The sequence below is a fragment of the Protopterus annectens genome, chromosome 5.part0, assembly GCF_019279795.1.
Source record: "Protopterus annectens isolate FY-2018-M chromosome 5.part0, PAN1.0, whole genome shotgun sequence".
In the NCBI taxonomy this organism is placed as follows: domain Eukaryota; kingdom Metazoa; phylum Chordata; order Ceratodontiformes; family Protopteridae; genus Protopterus; species Protopterus annectens.
The window spans coordinates 29,233,749-29,252,216 of record NC_056735.1 but is presented as its reverse complement, the minus strand read 5'-3'; the positions used below and the strand labels follow the sequence as shown (position 1 = coordinate 29,252,216).

Sequence of the window (18,468 nt, the reverse complement as noted above, 5' to 3'; positions counted from 1 at the left end):
GCTGTTAATGGGATGTCACATTCACTCATAGCTTTGTACCATAACAGGCATGTACCCAGAGACTACCCCTTCTCTGGAACAGGCTCCCCATCCATGTGAAGCAGAGTTCCTTCCTAACTCAATTCAACTGTAACTTGGACAACTGGAAGGGGAACAGGAAATTCATCTGTGGTTTGGTTCCTATGTCTCTAATGGGCATTGGAAGCCTGTAAATGTTTCACCTCACAGGCCCCTGCTTACATTTATCAAGGGTACCAGAACTTGTCAGAGATTTTGGATGCATGGCTAGGCTTAAAAAAGATTTAGCCTAGTAAACAATAGTTAACGACAACAACAACAGTACTGTGATGTCACATTCACTCATAGATCTGAACTGCAATAATAACAACAACAACATCATTACTGTGATGTCACATTCACTCATAGCTCTGAACCACAATAACAGCAACAACAGTACTATGATGTCACATTCACCCATAGCTCTGAACCACAACAACAACAACAACAGTACTATGATGTCACATTCATTCATAGCTCTGAACTACAATAATGACAACAAGAACAGCAACAGTACTGTGATGTCACATTCACTTATACCTCTAAACTACAATAAAGACAACAACAGTACTGTGATGTCACATTCACTCATAGCTCTGAACTACAATAACAACAACAGTACTGTGATGTCACATTCACTCATAGCTCTGAACTGCAATAACGACAACAATAACATCATTACTGTGATGTCACATTCACTCATAGCTCTGAACCACAACAACAACAACAGTACTATGATGTCACATTCATTCATAGCTCTGAGCTACAATAATGACAACAAGAACAGCAACAGTACTGTGATGTCACAGTCACTCATAGCTCTTAACTACAATAACAACAGTACTGTGATGTCACATTCACTCAGCTCTGAATTAGAGTAATGACAACAACAGTAATGTGATGTCACATTCACTCATAGCTCTGAACTACAATAAAGACAACAGTACTGTGATGTCACATTCACTCATAGCTCTGAACTGCAATAACAACAACAGTACTGTGATGTCACATTCCTTCATAGCTCTGAACTACAACAACAACAACAGTACTGTGAAGTCATATTCATTCATAGCTGTGTCCTTAGTTGAATGTACAGGTGAAGAGAGATCAAGCTGTAATAAGAGTGGTATGAATGTGATATTATGGTAACAGTATTAAAGACTAAGGAAACATTACTCTCATATTTTAAGTAGTTATAAATCAAAAGTAAGCAAGTGTTGCTAACCATACCATCAAAGTTTCTTTATGAGCTTCCAAAAATCTTTAAATAAATAGTACTTACATGCTCTCTCCCAACGTTTGTTTGCTAAATATTATATGTAATTTTGAAATCTTTAAGGTAGTGCATGAAAAAATATATTTTAATTTATGCACAACCTGTTATGTCCTAATGATTTTGAATACACTTCTAAACACTTCTAATGGTACTTGCAATTGTTCTGTGTGGGTGCTTTAACATTCTGGTAATCCAATGAAAATGGACCATGGACTATGTGGGACTACCTGGTTAAGTATTGTCAAACAAACAAATAAATGCAGCAAACAAGGTAATAAATAAGTCTAATACTGTCATTAAGATTTCTACATTATAATTTATCATACAGTAAGTATTTCATCACTATCATAAGCTGGTACTGTACCACAAAATAGTTTCATATGTTTATAGGTGTTTACTAGGGTAATGACCATAAGGGCCATCTCTGCCAAGTTGTGGTACCCTTGGTAAATGTAAGCAGGAGTTTGGGAGATTAAATATGTACCAATCAGGGGCACTTCTTTACCAGCCATCATGCACACAATGGTTATTATTTTCTGGGCCTAGGCTGCTTGTTGCACTAGGAATGTATGCTTTGCAGGAGTGTTAGGCGTGTTGCTGCAATTTAAAGTTTCTTTCTCATGAATGTATACAAGTATACCAGATTTTGCTTATGAAGTGCAAAACATCAGTTGTGAAGCTGTATTAAAGGACCTAAAATGCAGTACTACAGGGTTAAATTAAATTCACAAATGGCAATTTCTATTTGTGTGACTTAGTTAATATTTACATAGCAGAATTTAAGGATTGGAAAAGTGAGCAACCATTTGCTAACTTGTTACCAAATGTGGACTTGTATCATAAAAATATTATACCACTAAAGCTTTAGAATGAAGCTTGTAATAGGTTTAAAACATTTATTCTAACAGAAAAAAGCCTGAAATACATGAAAACAAATACTTTGTTGACAGTTTCTCAAATGACAATAAGCGCATTTCTTCATCTTCCATTATCAGTTTTAATCTATTTGGGGCCTTGATGTGCAGGAATGTGTTCCAGTACTCAATGGAATTAAGGCAGATAACCAGTTGTAGATAAGCAGTTAGTTGAATGCAGAACACACACATACACACACACACACACACACACACACACACACACACACACACACACACACACACACACACGCACACACACACACACACACACACGCCAACTACTTTTGGGTAACTTGATGCTCATAGTTCACCTATAAGCATGCCTTTAGAAAGGAATAGTGTGAAATCGATTCTACCATAAACAGGAAGGAAATGAAAACTGTACAAAGAAAATGTCCTTGTCAGGAACTAAACCAGAAAATTGAGAAGGATAGTAGCACTGCTAACCACTGCACCAAGGTGTTACCCAAAAATAGTTAATAAATAATGTTAGGTAACCTATACTGGGTAAGAAATTCATATTGTGGACTAATAAAGGCATACATCATATCATGAAGGAAAAAAATCTGGTACAGAATTTTATAGCTCTAAAGAAATCTTTTACTTTTGTGGTATATTTAATGTTAACGTTTGGGGATTGTGTCAAACACATGGAAATGTGAGAATGAATAAGGAATTACAAGAAGGAGCGCAATAAGTGAAGACATGCTCCACTGAGCAAGTTATTATGTTCATATCCAGCAGCAGATGCATGATTAGAGTGGTCTGCTAGGGAGAGGCTTTAAGGATAAATGAAGGCAACATACTGACTCACCTTTTTCCATCTTTGTTAAAGGCACAGGTCACAGTAATTATTGTGGATATGATCACAGCTATGGAAACCATTATTACTATGGCTGTTACTACTCTCCAAGTGGTGGGGTGGTTCTGATCTGTGAAGAAAATAACAACAAATTTAATGCACTTTGTTAAGGTACAATATTTTTGTAACTTTCCAAAGTTTTTTATAGTGCTATCAGTGTTAAGTAGCATAGTCATGCTTAATTTCAGAGGACTTAATCATACTCTTATTAAATGAAATAGAAAACTTGCTTAAGTTTTATATATTTAGAAGTAATCATTATAATGTCAAACATTTCCCAAGTGAACCAAAACAAGGGACTCAGAAACAACTAGCAAGCTGTGTTACACAATGTAGCTCTGCGAATGGTTATGCACAGTGTGGGCCCGATTCAGAGACAGATACCCTTGACCATAACCACACTCCCTAGCGATCACATCCTCAATGTACTCTCCAAGGCAGAAAATACTGCATCTATTGGCCCATTTAATATCCTGAGATGCCTCCTGAATAGCATGAAATATGACCCATCAACCACTCTAAAATCACTGTTCAACCTTAGCCTCCTAACTGGCATCATGCCAAACAAATGGAGGACAGCAACAGCTATCCCTCTGAATAATGCTGGCCATCTACTGACCCAAGTAACTAAAGACACATAAGTCTGACTAGTCTCATATGTAAATCATGGAAAGAATTATCATGGATACTATAAATAAAGACATATACAGGAAATCTTCAGACACTAGAGCAATTACAGTGTGGTTTTGTTAAAAGGCAGATTGTGCCTACTTAACCTGGTGAACTTTTTTGAGAAAGTCACCAAACCTATGTATGAGGACAAAATGGTGCATGCTGCCTGTTTTGACCTGGCCAAAGCATTCAACACTATTCGGCATTCAAGCATTGTCAGCAAACTCACAAAACTAGGAGTAAACCCCTATGTCACACATTGAATAACCAAATCGCTCACAAGTACAACACAGGAAGTCAGGATAGGTGACTCTACCTCCACAAAAAGGTCTGCCACTAGCAGAGTCTCTCAGGGCTCCATAGTGGTGATGCTCCCTTTTGGCATCTACTTTTCTAAAATCAAAACTAACATCAAAGGCTTCTGGTTGACAAATTTTGTGGATGATTGCAAGCTCAGAACAATCATGGAATCTCCCAAGGACGCTAAAATCTTCCAAGAGGGATTGTAACAAACTAATATTTAGTGCCAGAGCCATGGTCTAAAATTGATGCCAAAAAATGTGTAATAGTATCCTTTGGAAAGTCGTCCACCCCAAGCAGTTATTAAATAGATAACACACCTATAAGAGTAACCTAGTGGTTAGGGTTGTGGGAAAATATTTGAAAAGTGACTTTAGCTGTACCATCACATGTCTATCATTGTATGGAAATCATTCTATATTGTGCAACTTATATACAAGGGCATGGCATCCAGGTATAAGGATGTCATTACCCGACTGTAGGCAACCCTCATTATGTTGGTCATTGAGTACAATGCTGGAATTCTGTGTGTACCTGACCAGGCACATGCAACAACTGAAATTCTCATAAGGGTTCCACATCACAAAAAAACCCCAAAACATACAAGGTGTTAACCACAAAGAGTATGCAGACCACCTGAAAGCCTTCTCTATATACCCAGTCTCCTACAATCTAGTGAGAGTGATCTGTGTCTGGCTTCCAAGGCATCATCTGATCCAGTATTGCTGGACCTGCTGCACATCTGCAAGTCTAACAGCATTAGAAATACCTGATCAAAGGACCTGAACCTCATTTCAACATAATTAGAGCATGTTGGAGGGACAAGTACTTGTTTCAGAGACAACACTTACCCTGGAACAGGCCCTGACCCTATTCCAAAGCAGCTCGGGCCAGTGGATGAAGAATCAAAAATATCCCCCTGAAATGGCACCTTTGCCTCTGCTGGACAGAGGCAGCTAGTAAATTCTCTGCCACCTAAACTCATCTACTTTGGATGATTTATCCTATCATTTAGAAATGGGGAGGTATAGTTTGGCTTAATAAAGCCTCCTACAGCTGTTGGCCTGGTAATCACCTATGTACTTATACATAACATGATTGCTATACTCAGGAAATAGCACAGTTGTATGCAACTGGCCATATTATTTTATGCAAATGTGTGATATTATAAAAATAAGATTAATAACAAATGCAAATGAGGACAAAGAAATGGTGGCACGATTCAGAGGTATATAAAACAGTATGATGAGATGCTTCAACATCATCATCTGTCAGTGGGCAGATAGAGAGAGAAAGAGAAAAAAAGACAGAGAGATACCACATTAAGATGCTAGGAGTGGTATCTGCATTAACTGGGCAACATTTATTTAGACCATTCTTACAGCCATTGTCTGTGACAGGCACTTCACCATCTTCCACACTGCAGATATCTCCAGCCATGTCTAAACTACATCACCTCCATGACAGGGATATTGTTCATAGTTTCATAGGTAGGTACTAGGCTATCTGCCCGAGGGCATTTATAAGCCTAGCCAGAGTGTGTTGACTTTCGCCACCCCATTGATTAAGTAACTGATCCTCTGTCAAGCAGAGCCAATGAAGTGATCCCAGGAGTGTATTTTCTGTTGCCCAACCACTCGTCAAGGTTTCTCTTGAAGAGTGTTAGTGAGGGGCTCTGCCTAATATAGTTTGGAAGTTTGTTCCAAAGCAAGGAGAGTCTCTGTGACAGGAATCTATCCCTCCATCATGTTCTCTTTATTGTTGTGGTGAGGTTTAGCTCACTAGAGTACATGGCTCACAGTGACTTGGATTTCTTTAGGTGGAGCATGTCCATCAATTCTGACTTGGACATGGCTTTGTAAATCAGGCAGAGATCACCTCTGAGTAAGCGATATGCCACTGAGAACAGCTGGCGTTTTTTCAGTCGGGCTGCATAGGACATATGTTTGAGGCCAGTAATCCTCTTGGTGAGGTACTTTTGTGCTCTTTCCAGCTGTTGGAAGTGTCTTGTGAGGTACATCCCAAATGGGGCATTGTACTCTATCATGGGTCTGATGAGTGACGTGTAGAGGGGCACTATAACCTCTTTATTTCTAGATGCGAACCCTTTAGTAATTAGATGGGCCACATAGAAGGATTTCTTAGCTACTTTGGCAATATGATTGTCAAAGGAGAGATTACTATCTACCTGGGTCCCCAGATCTCTTGTTACCTCTTCTGTATTAAGTGGGCTACCACCTATGTGGTAATTCGTAGGTGATTTGTTTTTCCCAAACAGGATGACTATGCATTTTTTGGCATTTAGCTTGAGGCCATGACTTTGACACCAGGTGTCGGTCTCAGTAAGGCCCTTTTGGAGGATGTCCTTGTCAGTTGGAGAGTCAATTATGGCTTCCAGTTTGCAGTCATCGGCAAATTTGCTTATCCATAGTCCTCCTGTGTTTACCTGTACTTCTGAGAAGTATATGCTGAACAATAGGGGTCCCAGGACCGAGCCTTGCGGGGTACCACTTGTAACTGGTTTAAAGTCAGACCTGGAGCCCACTATTCTTACCATGTGAGTTCTGTCTGTAAGCCAGTTGGCAACCCATCTCGTGATGTAGGTGTTTATGTTCAGATTGGTGAGTTTTTCTGTAATACCCGAGTGGGGAATGGTGTTGAAAGCCTTGGCGAGGTCAAGGTAGGCTGTGTGAACCACCTTTCCCTTGTCTATGGCCTTGGTGACTGTCTTGAAGAAGTCAACCAGGTTTAGTAGGCATGATCTGCCCTTAACAAAGCCGAACTGGGTAGGGTCAAGTCTTTGGAGGTTCCCAATTTCTTTGTTAATGAGTTCCATGATGATGCGCTCCATAGCCTTGCAGACCAGGCTTGTCAGGCTTATGGGGTGATAGTTACCAGGGTCAGTTGTGGCCCCTCCTTTGTGGAGAGGAATAACTGTTGCTGCATGCCATTCTATGGGCATGTAACCTGTGGAGAGGCTGAAGTTGAACAGGGTGTTTAGGTGGGGGGGGTTAGTTTGTTCTGTAGTTTGTGCAAGACGCAGCCTGGGACACCATCTGGCCCAATTGACGCTGTGTTTTTGGCTTTTGAAAGGGCTGTTTTTACCTGTGCGTCTGTGATTTCTGGGACACTACACTTTTCCGGTATTGTTGTGGGCCCTTTTGGGGGTGAGAGAGGGGGAAGTTTGCACCGAATCTATTTGCCAAGATGTTGGCAATATCAGTAGGTTCAGTATATTTTGTGTTATTTTGCACTAGTTCAGTGCATATCTGTGAGATGCTACTTAAATTCTTAATATAGCTAAAGAAGGCTTTGTGGTTATCTTTTAAATCCTTGGCTATTTTTCTTTCAAAGTTAGCCTTGGATGATTTTATGAGGGACCTTAGTTTCTTACTGATACTGATCAGGGATGTCTTTCCTTCTTGGGATTTGCTTTTTTTCTGAACTAGTTTACTCCTTCTATTGTATAGCCTGTTTATGGCAGGGGTCCACCAAACTGGTTTCCTTCTCTTAGAGGAGTGAGTCTTGGTTTTGCTATGGATGGCACAATCCATGCTTCCTTGTAGGTGCTCATAGAGTGCATTTGTAAAGGTTTCTGCATCTTGGGCAGCGTTATCCTTTAGCATGGGGGCTGTGAAACTTACCACCTCTGTCTTAAGTAAGGTGAAGTTTGCTTTAGAAAAGTTTTTTACTGTGGTTTCCTTACTTGAGGGTGGTGGTGGGGTGTGGACATCCAGAGTGATTAGTTTATGGTCTGTTCTAACCAGTGACGGGTTGACCTCCGGTGTGGAACACCTGTTACCCATGTTGGTGATGACCAGGTCCAATATGTTTTCACCTCTGGTAGGGGAGTTTACCAGCTGATCCAGGGTGTTTCAGTTGATGAATTCCAGGAAGCCTGGGCCTGGGAGTTTGTACTCGAGGAGTTTTCCCAGTTATATATGAATACACCTCCTCATTTGTGTTTCGGTCCATGTTCTGTGGCCGAAACGCGTGGTATGAGTTGTAGCCTGGTAGTGCTGAGGTGCTCTCTGGTGCCTTGAACCAGGATTCAGTTACTGCACAGATGTTGACGTTCTCCATACTGAGGAGTGCTTCAAGCGCATGCATTTTGAAATTTAAACTCCTGGCATTGAGTAGCATAACCCTCAGTTTTTTGTTAATTGTGCTGTTTACGGAGGTGGGTTTGACTTTTGAGCCTTGCCTAAAAAAGGCACTATGGAGGCAGCAAGAGCCTTGGCCAGTATTTGAAAGCCTAGGGGTGACAGGTGCAAGCTGTCTCTTGTGAAGCAATGCGGTTTGTCAAGCATGTTGTCCCAGGCTGACAGACACTGGATCCCCTTTGAATGACCAGACACTTAGACAATTGTTGAAATTGATCATTTTTTCTTTATACTGAGGTATCATTCTTGGTGAGGGCAGGATGCTACTCAGGGTCAGGGTCATACCAGCCTGGACTACATGATCAGAGAGCTCTTCCATGTCTCTTTTCATGTAATCCAGGGAGGTACGTCTCAGGTCATTCACACCAACATGAACAATGACAGAGTCATATTTGTACTTGTTCTGGAGTGACCTGAGTGCTTGTGTTATGTAGCGGATTCTGGCTCCCGACAGGCAGCTAACAGTAACCTTCTGCTTGTCCAGCCTAGTGAGTGGGATGTCAGTGTGCCTGACTATAGAGTCACCTAAGTAGGTATGTTATTTCGCCTTAAGGGCTGTGATTGTGCGGCACACTGATTTTGTGTTTTATGTGTTGTCTGGTTTGTGATGAGAGGTGCAGGTTGTTTGGGTGTCTGCTTTGGAGGTCTCTGATGCTTTTGCAGGTTTTTATTTAGAGCCTCCGAGTATAATTTTGTGTATTTATGTGTATTTTTTGCCAGTGCTGTTTTAGTAGGTCTATGTATGGCTGGAAGTGTGGTGCAAGTGTTAACTTTCCCCTCTTGACTGTCTGTTCCAGTCTTGGGTGGAGACAGCTTAGCCTCCAGTTTGGCTGTATACTTGCATCTCTCACATATGTTAGTGTTTTGTGGTAGGAGGAGAGGGTTGTCTGTTTACATGAGGCAGTTGTAACATTGCCTCAGGATACCCAGACTCACCAGCTGGACTGGAGAGTACACCTGAAATTGCCCTTTGGTCATGCCCGAATAGTAGGGTGAGCTGCTTAGTCGCTTGGTTGGTGAGGGGTGAATAAAGAGCCTTGCCCTGCTGGGCAATCAAGTGTCAGGGTATATTAGTGCTTGTTATCAGGTCTGAGCAAGTGCTGGACTGTAGGATGCTTTTTGAGTGCTTAAGTTGAGGGTTAGACTAGTTTCAAGGGAAAAACTGAAGAGGAGACTTAATGGAGTCGGGAATAATTTAATCGTAGCTAACCGGCGCTGCCCGGCGCACAAAACCGTGCAAACGCGGTTTTTATAGTAGGGAAATGAAAGAGATAGAAATTAGCTCAAAATGGCCAATAAACTACTAACTTCTGGGCTGGAACCACTCCTCCAGGGACAGATAGGCTGCTCAAAGCTCCCCTGTCTCACAGGTGAACAGAGAAACTTCCTTCTAACAAGTAAGGTATGGGCAACTCAAAAACTAGTATCACAGCCTTGAATTCAGCACTAGCCTGAAAACTGGACTGTACTAGCTTAGAAAGGCGGAAAACAAGGAATTTTTTTTTTTTGAAAAGATAAGGCAAAAACAGTAAAAAATACACTTAAAACAGCTTTAAACAACTACAAACATTCAGAAAAGGCTATTGCACCTTAGTGTGTAGCCTACAACAGTTAAATTATTTAAACAAAAAACTTTTTAAAAGTGCAGGCAGTCAATTAAGTACAATATGTAAAAAAACAAGCTTTTAAATCACAATAAACACTGGGAAATCTGCGTTTAGGTGGAAAACAGTTAAGTACAGCCAGAAAGTACAGAAAACTGATACTTAATCACTCCAAAGTCTCTCTTCTAAGCTAGAAGGCTTGTTTCACTTTAAGGCTTTCTAGTGCTACCCAGTAGGTTAGTTACAGGAAAGATGGGAAACAAAGCACAGATGTGGTCTTTTAAACCAGAAAGTTGAAAGAGACAGACAAACTGTCCAAATGGTCAATAAACTACAATTTCTGGGCCAAGAACCTCTCCTCTCATTGTAGACAGGATACCTAGTGCTTACCACTCCCACTGATAAGCTAGAAGGCTTTCCTCCAACATGGAAAGGCTTGGGGGACTCAGAAGCTTACAAAGAGTCCTGGATACAGCAAATCTGTACCTGGACTAGACTAGTAACAGGAAAGGCAGGAAACAAGCGCAAACACAGGCTTTTAAATCAGAAGCTTGAAAGAGATGGAAAAGCTTCCCAAACGGCCAATAAACTATAATTTCTGGGCCAGAAACCACTCTTCATGTGGTAGATAGGTTACCTAGTGCTTACCACTCCCACTGATAAGCTAGAAGGCTTCTCTCTAACACAGAAGGGCTTGGGGGGGGGGGGCTCAGAAGCTTACCAACAGTCCTGGATACAGCAAATCTGTACCTGGACTACACTAGTTACAGGAAAGGTTGGGACCAAACGCAAAACGGGCTTTTAAACCAGAAAGTATAAAGATAGGCTCATCAATAAATGTTAGGCTATTGGTCTGCAGACTATTACAAGCCTAGCTAAGAACTAGAAGTCAGAATCAAACCCTGTACCTTGTGTCTATGAGGGTAAGACCTTACCATATTGCCAACTCTGCTTTCATATGGACAGACACATGGCCATGGCCATGGGGATGTCCCCTTTGTGAAACCACACTGCCAGCAGCATCCACTGGCAAGGATGATGCAGACCTAAGTGACTGTAACTGCTTGGCCCTGTGATGCAGTGGACTGCCATGGAGACTACCTCTGTGTGGGTGACTCACCACTTGTAGGTGGCAGGAAAGAAGTAGCACTACATGACTTCAAGGTACCTTCCATTGGGTACACCCAGAGTGGACACAAAGGAGTAGTGGATATGGGTATTGCATTGCCAGTGGCATACAGAGCCAGAAGACCCCATTGAGGATGCAGTAATCATCAAGTGGCATTCTAATGACTGGAGCAAGTAAGTGAGATGCCTGACTGTCTAATTCATAGCTGTATGCAGGCACTGCAAGTCCTAGCATATGTTGCTATGTATGCTAGAATGTGCTAATCATCTCTTACCATGGTACTGGTAGCATCTCTGTATGCCTGGATCACCAACCTGTGCATCAGTTGATTTATTTCCAGTGTGACATCTAGTTCAAGCACTGAACAGGAGTCAAGGCACTGATGTCCATTGGTAAACTGCTCCCTAGTGGTGCTGTCATTCCCTTTGGTGGTGCCGCTGTCTAGTGCTTTTACATGAGCTGGAGTGGACTGTGCACAATGTTTAGGCTGTGAACCATATCCTATTCATCCATACCCAGTGGAGAAGCAGGGCTGGTGTCAGTGAATGTAGGTTGTAGGGTGCCCTCCACCATAACACTGCTGACAGTGGCACTGTGCTGTCACACTATGCCAGCAGTAGACAGCCATCATTGATAGGCTCTAATGTTGCATTTACAAGCATGTCCTATTCCATTAAGGGTGACCCAGTGACTATTGTACCTGTGAAGGCAGACAGCATATGGTATGCAACAATCCCACTGCCCAGTACTACAACAGCATTGCAGGAAACAGGTTAAATACAGAACAAACATACTTTGTGATGTATTCTGCTCTGCCTGCATTCCAGACTTGACTGTTTCAAAGTATGGTGATGTTTACCATTGGAAATCTTACAGCAGTTCATAGGTTCATAGGTGTTTACTTGGCTAACGACCACAAGGGCCTTTTTAAGTGGGTTCTTATCAGATAGTCAAACTTCTGGAAGTTCGAACCTCATATGGTCTACACCATAAGTTTGAATTTGCAGAAGTTTGAGCTTTTCAACTGAAATCTCTGTATGGGGAAGTTTCCATTTTGTTCAATGTGGTGCGATCTCGGAGTTGGTATATTTAAGTAGCGGGGGTGCAACAGGGGGGCTTGCCCCCTGCTTACAACAGTTTACAGACCCTTTGTAAGCCTAGCCATGCACCCTAAATCTCTGACAAGTTCTGATACCCTTGATAAGTTTAAGCATGGGCCTGGGAGATTAACCAGTTACAGGTTACCTGTTTCCATTAGAGACATAGGTGCCAAACCAGGGATGAATTTTTGGTTTCCCATCCAGTTGTCCAAACTGCATTTGGATTAGGGATAAACACGGCTTCACATGGATAGGGAGCCTGTTCCATAGATGGATAGTCTCTGGTATACAAACCTATCTCTCCAGCAAGCCCTATTTATATCACAGGCAAGGTTTAAGTCTTTAGAATAGGTAAGTCTGGTACTGTTTGTTTTGTGGATATGCAGGAGCTCCATCAGAGTGGGGTCTGACAATGCCCTATATGACAGGCATAGATCTGCCCTCAAAAGCCTGTAGGAGACAGAATACAGGGATAGGGCCTTGAGACGGTTTGCATAGGGCATATTACTTACACCCTGTATTCTTTTAGTGAGGAATCTCTATGGACGTTCCAGTTGTTGGATATGCCTGGTTAGGTACATACCAAAGGGAGCATTGTACTCAATGATAGGTCTGATGAATGCCAAATAGAGTGGAACAATGGCTTTCTTGGACTTAGATGTGATACTTTTGTTTATAAGTTGCGCAACATAGAATGATTTCCCTCACCACTGTAGTCACGTGATGATCAAAGGCTAGATTACTATCTATGTATGTCCCTAAGTCCCTGAATACTGGGTCAACTCTAAAGGTGTTTTGTCAATATGATAGTAACCAGGGATGGATGACTTCCCAAATGATACTATTATGCATTTCCTGGCATTTACTTTTAGTCCATGGCTTTGATACCAGTTGTTTGACTGTGTCAGCCCCTCCTGGAGAACATTTGTGTCAGTGAATGGCAGGTAGGGATGTAGATGTACAGCTTACAGTAACATCTTTGTGTCTGCTGGTAAGAACTTTTCAAGCCACTGACACCATTTTTATGCTATTTATGTTCTTGATCAGTGCACGGGCAGGAACATGTTTCCGATCAGCTGTACATATCCACCACCCATGTGGCCATATTGGCTACAGTAAGTGGTATAGTTGGTGTGCTGTGGTATCTCAGGCTACATTCCCACTGCAGTCTAGATGGAACATCTTGGGGTTGGCATGTGGTGCAATATGTGTCCTGTGGCCTATTTATGTGGATTTGTGCACCTCAGTAATATCTATATGTGTCACACAGAAAACATTTTCAACCTGAGCCATGTAGCAGGTTTGCTTCCCTAATGCCACCCCCTTCTTTGTGTACAGCAGTTAAGCTCCTACAGCAGATGTACATTCTAACACATCCCTCTCTGTCTGTGTTACCACCCAATGGGGTTACTCCTACAATCCTCATCATTCAGCAGTCTATTTGGTTGGCTAGTCATTAATGGACCGATACTCTTACCACAACTGTCGTAGAATATGCTTTACTGTATGGAACACTCCTAAAGTATTTACTGAAAAATCTGTTTTCTATACTGGAGCAATACCAGTAGCAGAATGGGCTCTGCAGTACTGACTTTTCTAGTGCTGTCCCTGAGATTGTCACCCAGTAATTATGCTAATGAGGTAATTTTAGTGAATTGTGTCCTAACTGCAACAAGTACTGCAGTATGATAATAGTTCTGCATCATGCTGCAGGGCCTAAGCCTCCTACCAGTGCACATGACGTAGGTTATGATATGTTCTGTGCATGCCTGAGCCACTCTGCTGCAACCATGTATGTGATACATTCTCTGCATGCTTGAGCCGCTCTGCCACAACCATGTGCCTGTAAGCTTTTGTCAGTCAGTGGCCAATATGAGCAAATTGGCAAAATTGTGGCATGATTTCTGGTGTTTTGCTCTACTACTGTGCTATAGAAATATTTGCAGAGGCATGCATATACCACCCCCCAATGTGCAAGACTGCTTATGGTCATGCTTCTGTATATCTAGACTGGGCTACATTGCACTTCCATGCTCCCTGTCAATGCACATCACATGGCCTCCTTGGTGTGTGTTACATAACTCAGCTACCATTTCCCTCCTGATATCAACCTGGCAAGTGACTGTAGCTTCTGGAAGGGCTGAAGTTGTAGCAGTTGCCATGTGTTGCAGCAGAGACAAAGTTCTTTCTTCATTACTGTATCTGCACCATTTGGAGTTACTGCTGTCAGACTCATTCAGAGAAAGGCCTTCAGCATTGTCATTCCATGGGGGTGAACAGTGCCACAGGCATCACCCATCTGGTGCACAGTGATAGCTTCAGTGCAGCGACCTGAAGAGGTACCACCCTGAGCTTCTCTCCCAATGGGAAAAAGAGGTTTAGGAGAGAGATCCAGAGTGTGACATTATGTACAAGTAACTGCTGACTGATTTTACAAAATTAGACCTTTTTGTACATTTATAAGCAGTCAGTAATGTTCATTGGTACGCTGTGCTTATCTTTTTTTTCTGTTTTGTGTTCTTCAGCACCTGATGAGATTCATGAGAACAACTGAATTACTAGGGGAGGCAAGCATACCTGTCTAGGCATTGGGGAATGTATATTATATTGCATATCATATATTTCTGCCTCACCAGCACATCATTGCTCAGGGTTGCAATGCTGCTAATTAATTTAACTGTTGCATGTAGCTTTGGTTTGCTGTATGTGTCACATAAATTGTAAATGCAAATATAACTGCGCATCTGTCGTTACTACTGCCAGGTATTGCTGACACTTTCATATTGTAGAATGGACTGAATTTGGTTGTAACAATGTAGTTAAGTGTGTAGGTTTCTGCTGAGGTAATTTTCTAGTCTGCATTGCTCAGTAACTCATATCTACATGACCACCATTGTGGTACTGCCCACTGCCCTTATCAGCCTGTCATTTGACTCCCCATTCCATTGCCAATGACTTGTGCCACAAATGCCTGGCATACCATGGCCATGGTAATGATGAGCTGTCATGTAACAATGCTCTTGGCTTTATATTTGTCAGGATGCAATATTAAAACAGAGATTATGTGTCCCATATGTATTCCTGTCGGTATGTTGAGGCACATCATATGTAGTCTGGTGACACTCTGTGACATCATATGTAGTCTGGTGACACTCTGTGTCAAGCATCGCAGTATTTGACACATTATTTATGCTACCTGCTTGTACAGGATTACCTAGTGAGGGCTCTGTCATTCATGTGTACAGTTTGCTTATTTCTGCCTAGCTTCAATGCCCATTGCACTCACAGTGACTGACAGTCATAAGCTGTGTCACTGCCTTACACAGCAATGACATGGTACCTTTCATCTTATCTCAGCCTGTAATCCTCATTGTCCTGTAACAGGTGTGCGTCCAGGCCTCTTTATCAATTTTATGTTGCCAATGCTCAGCTGTCAGCATTCCTTTTATTCCAGGACCTGCCATACAAAGGTGTAGCATGACCCATTGATCATTTTTTAACTATCTCTTTATTGCAGCCATCTTTTTCATTTTATTATCTGCCCTTTTTGTTTTGTGTCTTTCCATTTATGTTCATATTTTCTGCATTGCTGGCCATTTGTGTCCACCGCTTCCTGCACCCTTATCACCAATACCTGCTGGGTCCCTAAATGTCTCTAAGCCAGCCTGTCTGTGGTATGACAGAGGCCATCCTGTAGGAGGTGAACTGGAGGGCTAACTGGTGGCTTCCGGTGTTGCTTCTCCATTGAGAGGATGTAAGATGCTTATTGGAGGGTATCACTTTAGGGATCCCACAGGATCACCTTCCCACAAGTGAAAGAGCTAGTGAGGGTTGTGGTGGACTGATGAAAGAACACCTGGAATGCTACTCTGGAGTGCACTACTGTGCACTTGCAGGGCCATGCAGCTACATGGTCTTGACCACTTGGCCACCAGTGGCTGGACTCAGCCATCAGAGCAGTCACAGAGATGACAGACTTCAGGTTGAGTTCATCACTGTGCAACTTTTCAGGCAATACTTACCCCACCCTATCCCCTTTTATGGTGTTCCCTTTCATTGTGTCTCTCTCCCTCCCCATCACCATTTGACTTCTCTCTGTCTGTGTATCTGTTTTTTGGTCCCTCCTTTTCTATCAGCATCTGCTGTCTGTCTCAGTCTGTGTTACATATACATTTGTTTTTTTGCTCCTGCTGCCAATAGGGTGGGGTGAAGGGGGTAGTGCTATGGCCATGACTGGAAGATGTATCTTGATCAACAAGCTGTGCATTACCAGCATTCCAATACCGGTATTGCATTTATGGTTAGAGTTGTACTGTCAGAGATCCTTGTGTGGCATAAACTGCAGCAGACAGTTTATAAGGAAAGAATTTTTCTTTAAACAGAATCACTTTAGTGTTCTGTATGTGAAATAAACTGCAGTAACAGCTTGCTACAAATGTTGCAAGTGGTTTGGTACATTTAAAATACAAGTTGAGTTTTTTTACTATTATTTTAGAACTGAAGCAACCTGCAGTGGTGGTTGTGCTGCGGTAGCGTCGCCTCACAGTAAGACGCTGTCCGGTTCAATTCTCAGCTAGACCGTCTTCTGCATGGAGACATGCGTGAATGGGCATACCTTCGTTGAAGGTTGTGTGTCAGGCCTGGCAAGCCGGTATGTAAAAATCAACTGCCAATCATTAGCGGACCGGAGTTCCACTTTGGCGACCCCTAACCAGGAAAAGCCAAAAGACACAAACATTTTAGAACTGAAGCAGTTAGCACTCTGTGTGAGGCATAAACTATACCAGCTGCTTGTTATAAAATAGCAAGCAATCTGTTACAGTTTTAAACATAAGAAGAGAATTTTTATGCTCTCTCCTCAGCTTGAAATTCCCTCCAATATTTTCCCTATGCCACCGTTACTTAATAACATGGGAAATGTCCACAAAAAAAAAACTACTGTTCTGACTGTCCTATCAATCCAGTTCCTTCCCATTTATAATATAAATATGGGAGCAGCTTTGCCTTGCAGCCTTTGTACAGGATTTTGGATGTGGCCACATTTTATAGGAGTGGAGCTTCGATGCCCATGTGGAGGTGCATTGTTACACACATATTACCTGACAGCTACTGAACCCAGGACATATGGCCTACCATAGTGTAGTTTATACCACTGTATTGACGTTTGATAATTTCCAGAGTGAATAGTTGATTTATGCAGCACTAGCCCCAGCAGATTTATGCTGTTGCTAGAATTACTGCATACTTAATACCTGTTGCCTTGCATCATACAGTGTTGTTCATACTATTTTTTGTTACCAATTTTTTCCTGAATCACAGTGAAAGTGTTTAGTGGAAGTAGTTAGGATAATAATGCCCTGGATTTTATTCGAATACTAACCATTTAGCTTCCTTTTACAAATACTGGCACTCCGTTTTAATGCACATAGGATGCTTTACTGTCAATGTACTAACCTTCAGACAAGTTATTAAATCAAAGTCTCATCTACCTGTTCAGAGGGTAATAGAGGTGTATGTTAAAAGCTATGCGATTATTGCAAATCTACAGTACAAAAGTTGTATTTAAAAGTGATATATTTACAGCTGAATAATGTTTACAAGAGTTTGTATTTCATTCTATTCACTTTCACACATACACTATCCATCTAATGCTGTCAAGCTGTTTTGATTATTATAGCAACCACAGAGACAACACCATTCACAAAGTTTACCAGCCAAGTAAGGAATGCACACAGACATACACACACTCACACACCTTACATTTATTTGCGTTACTATATTTTATTCCTGCAGGCAACAGCCATGCTTTCTTTATTTTTTCTTCTTAATTTAAATGATTCTGTTTCTCTTTTCTTCATAGTGCAAACACACCCAGTTATCATGTACAGAAAACTTTCTAAACTCACTCTCTGTTTAAGATTTGCACTGATAATCCATCTCATGAGTAGAACAAAAGTGATACTGATGCTGAAATGATATAAAAGGTTTGAAAATTCAGAATTCAGTTTCTGTTAGTGGGAAGTGCAATGCAGTCCTTTCGGCATAAACACATTAAATGAATAGTTTCTGCATACAGTTACAGTTTACTTTTTTATTATTTTGATTGCAAGTACATGTTCATGAAGGAAGACCAGGAAGATTTAACAAAACAAAATTAATTTTATTTAAGCAGATATCTGGGCATGTGACTGACCATAGAGAGACATAAAACCCATATTGTTAAATACAAAACACTTTCTTTCAAACTCAATTCTACATTTTTTCCACTTTAGAACACAGGGACTAAAATGTTAACTAATGGTTATGAAAACTGTAACAGGTCTCATACATTATGCATATAACCAGCCTCTTCTGGGTAGCTACTACCTAGTTTCTTTTGCTCAGCCTA

General features: G+C 41.5%; 1 protein-coding gene across 1 annotated transcript in view; it reads right to left on the bottom strand.

Annotated features, from left to right (window-relative positions):
• LOC122802457 overlaps positions 1-18,468 on the bottom strand; it is a 271,537-nt gene that overhangs the window by 92,392 nt on the left and 160,677 nt on the right. The window contains exon 3 of the mRNA XM_044072079.1: positions 3,065-3,182. Within this exon, the coding sequence (XP_043928014.1) occupies positions 3,065-3,182 (118 nt within the window). The remainder of the gene's footprint in view (positions 1-3,064; positions 3,183-18,468) is intronic.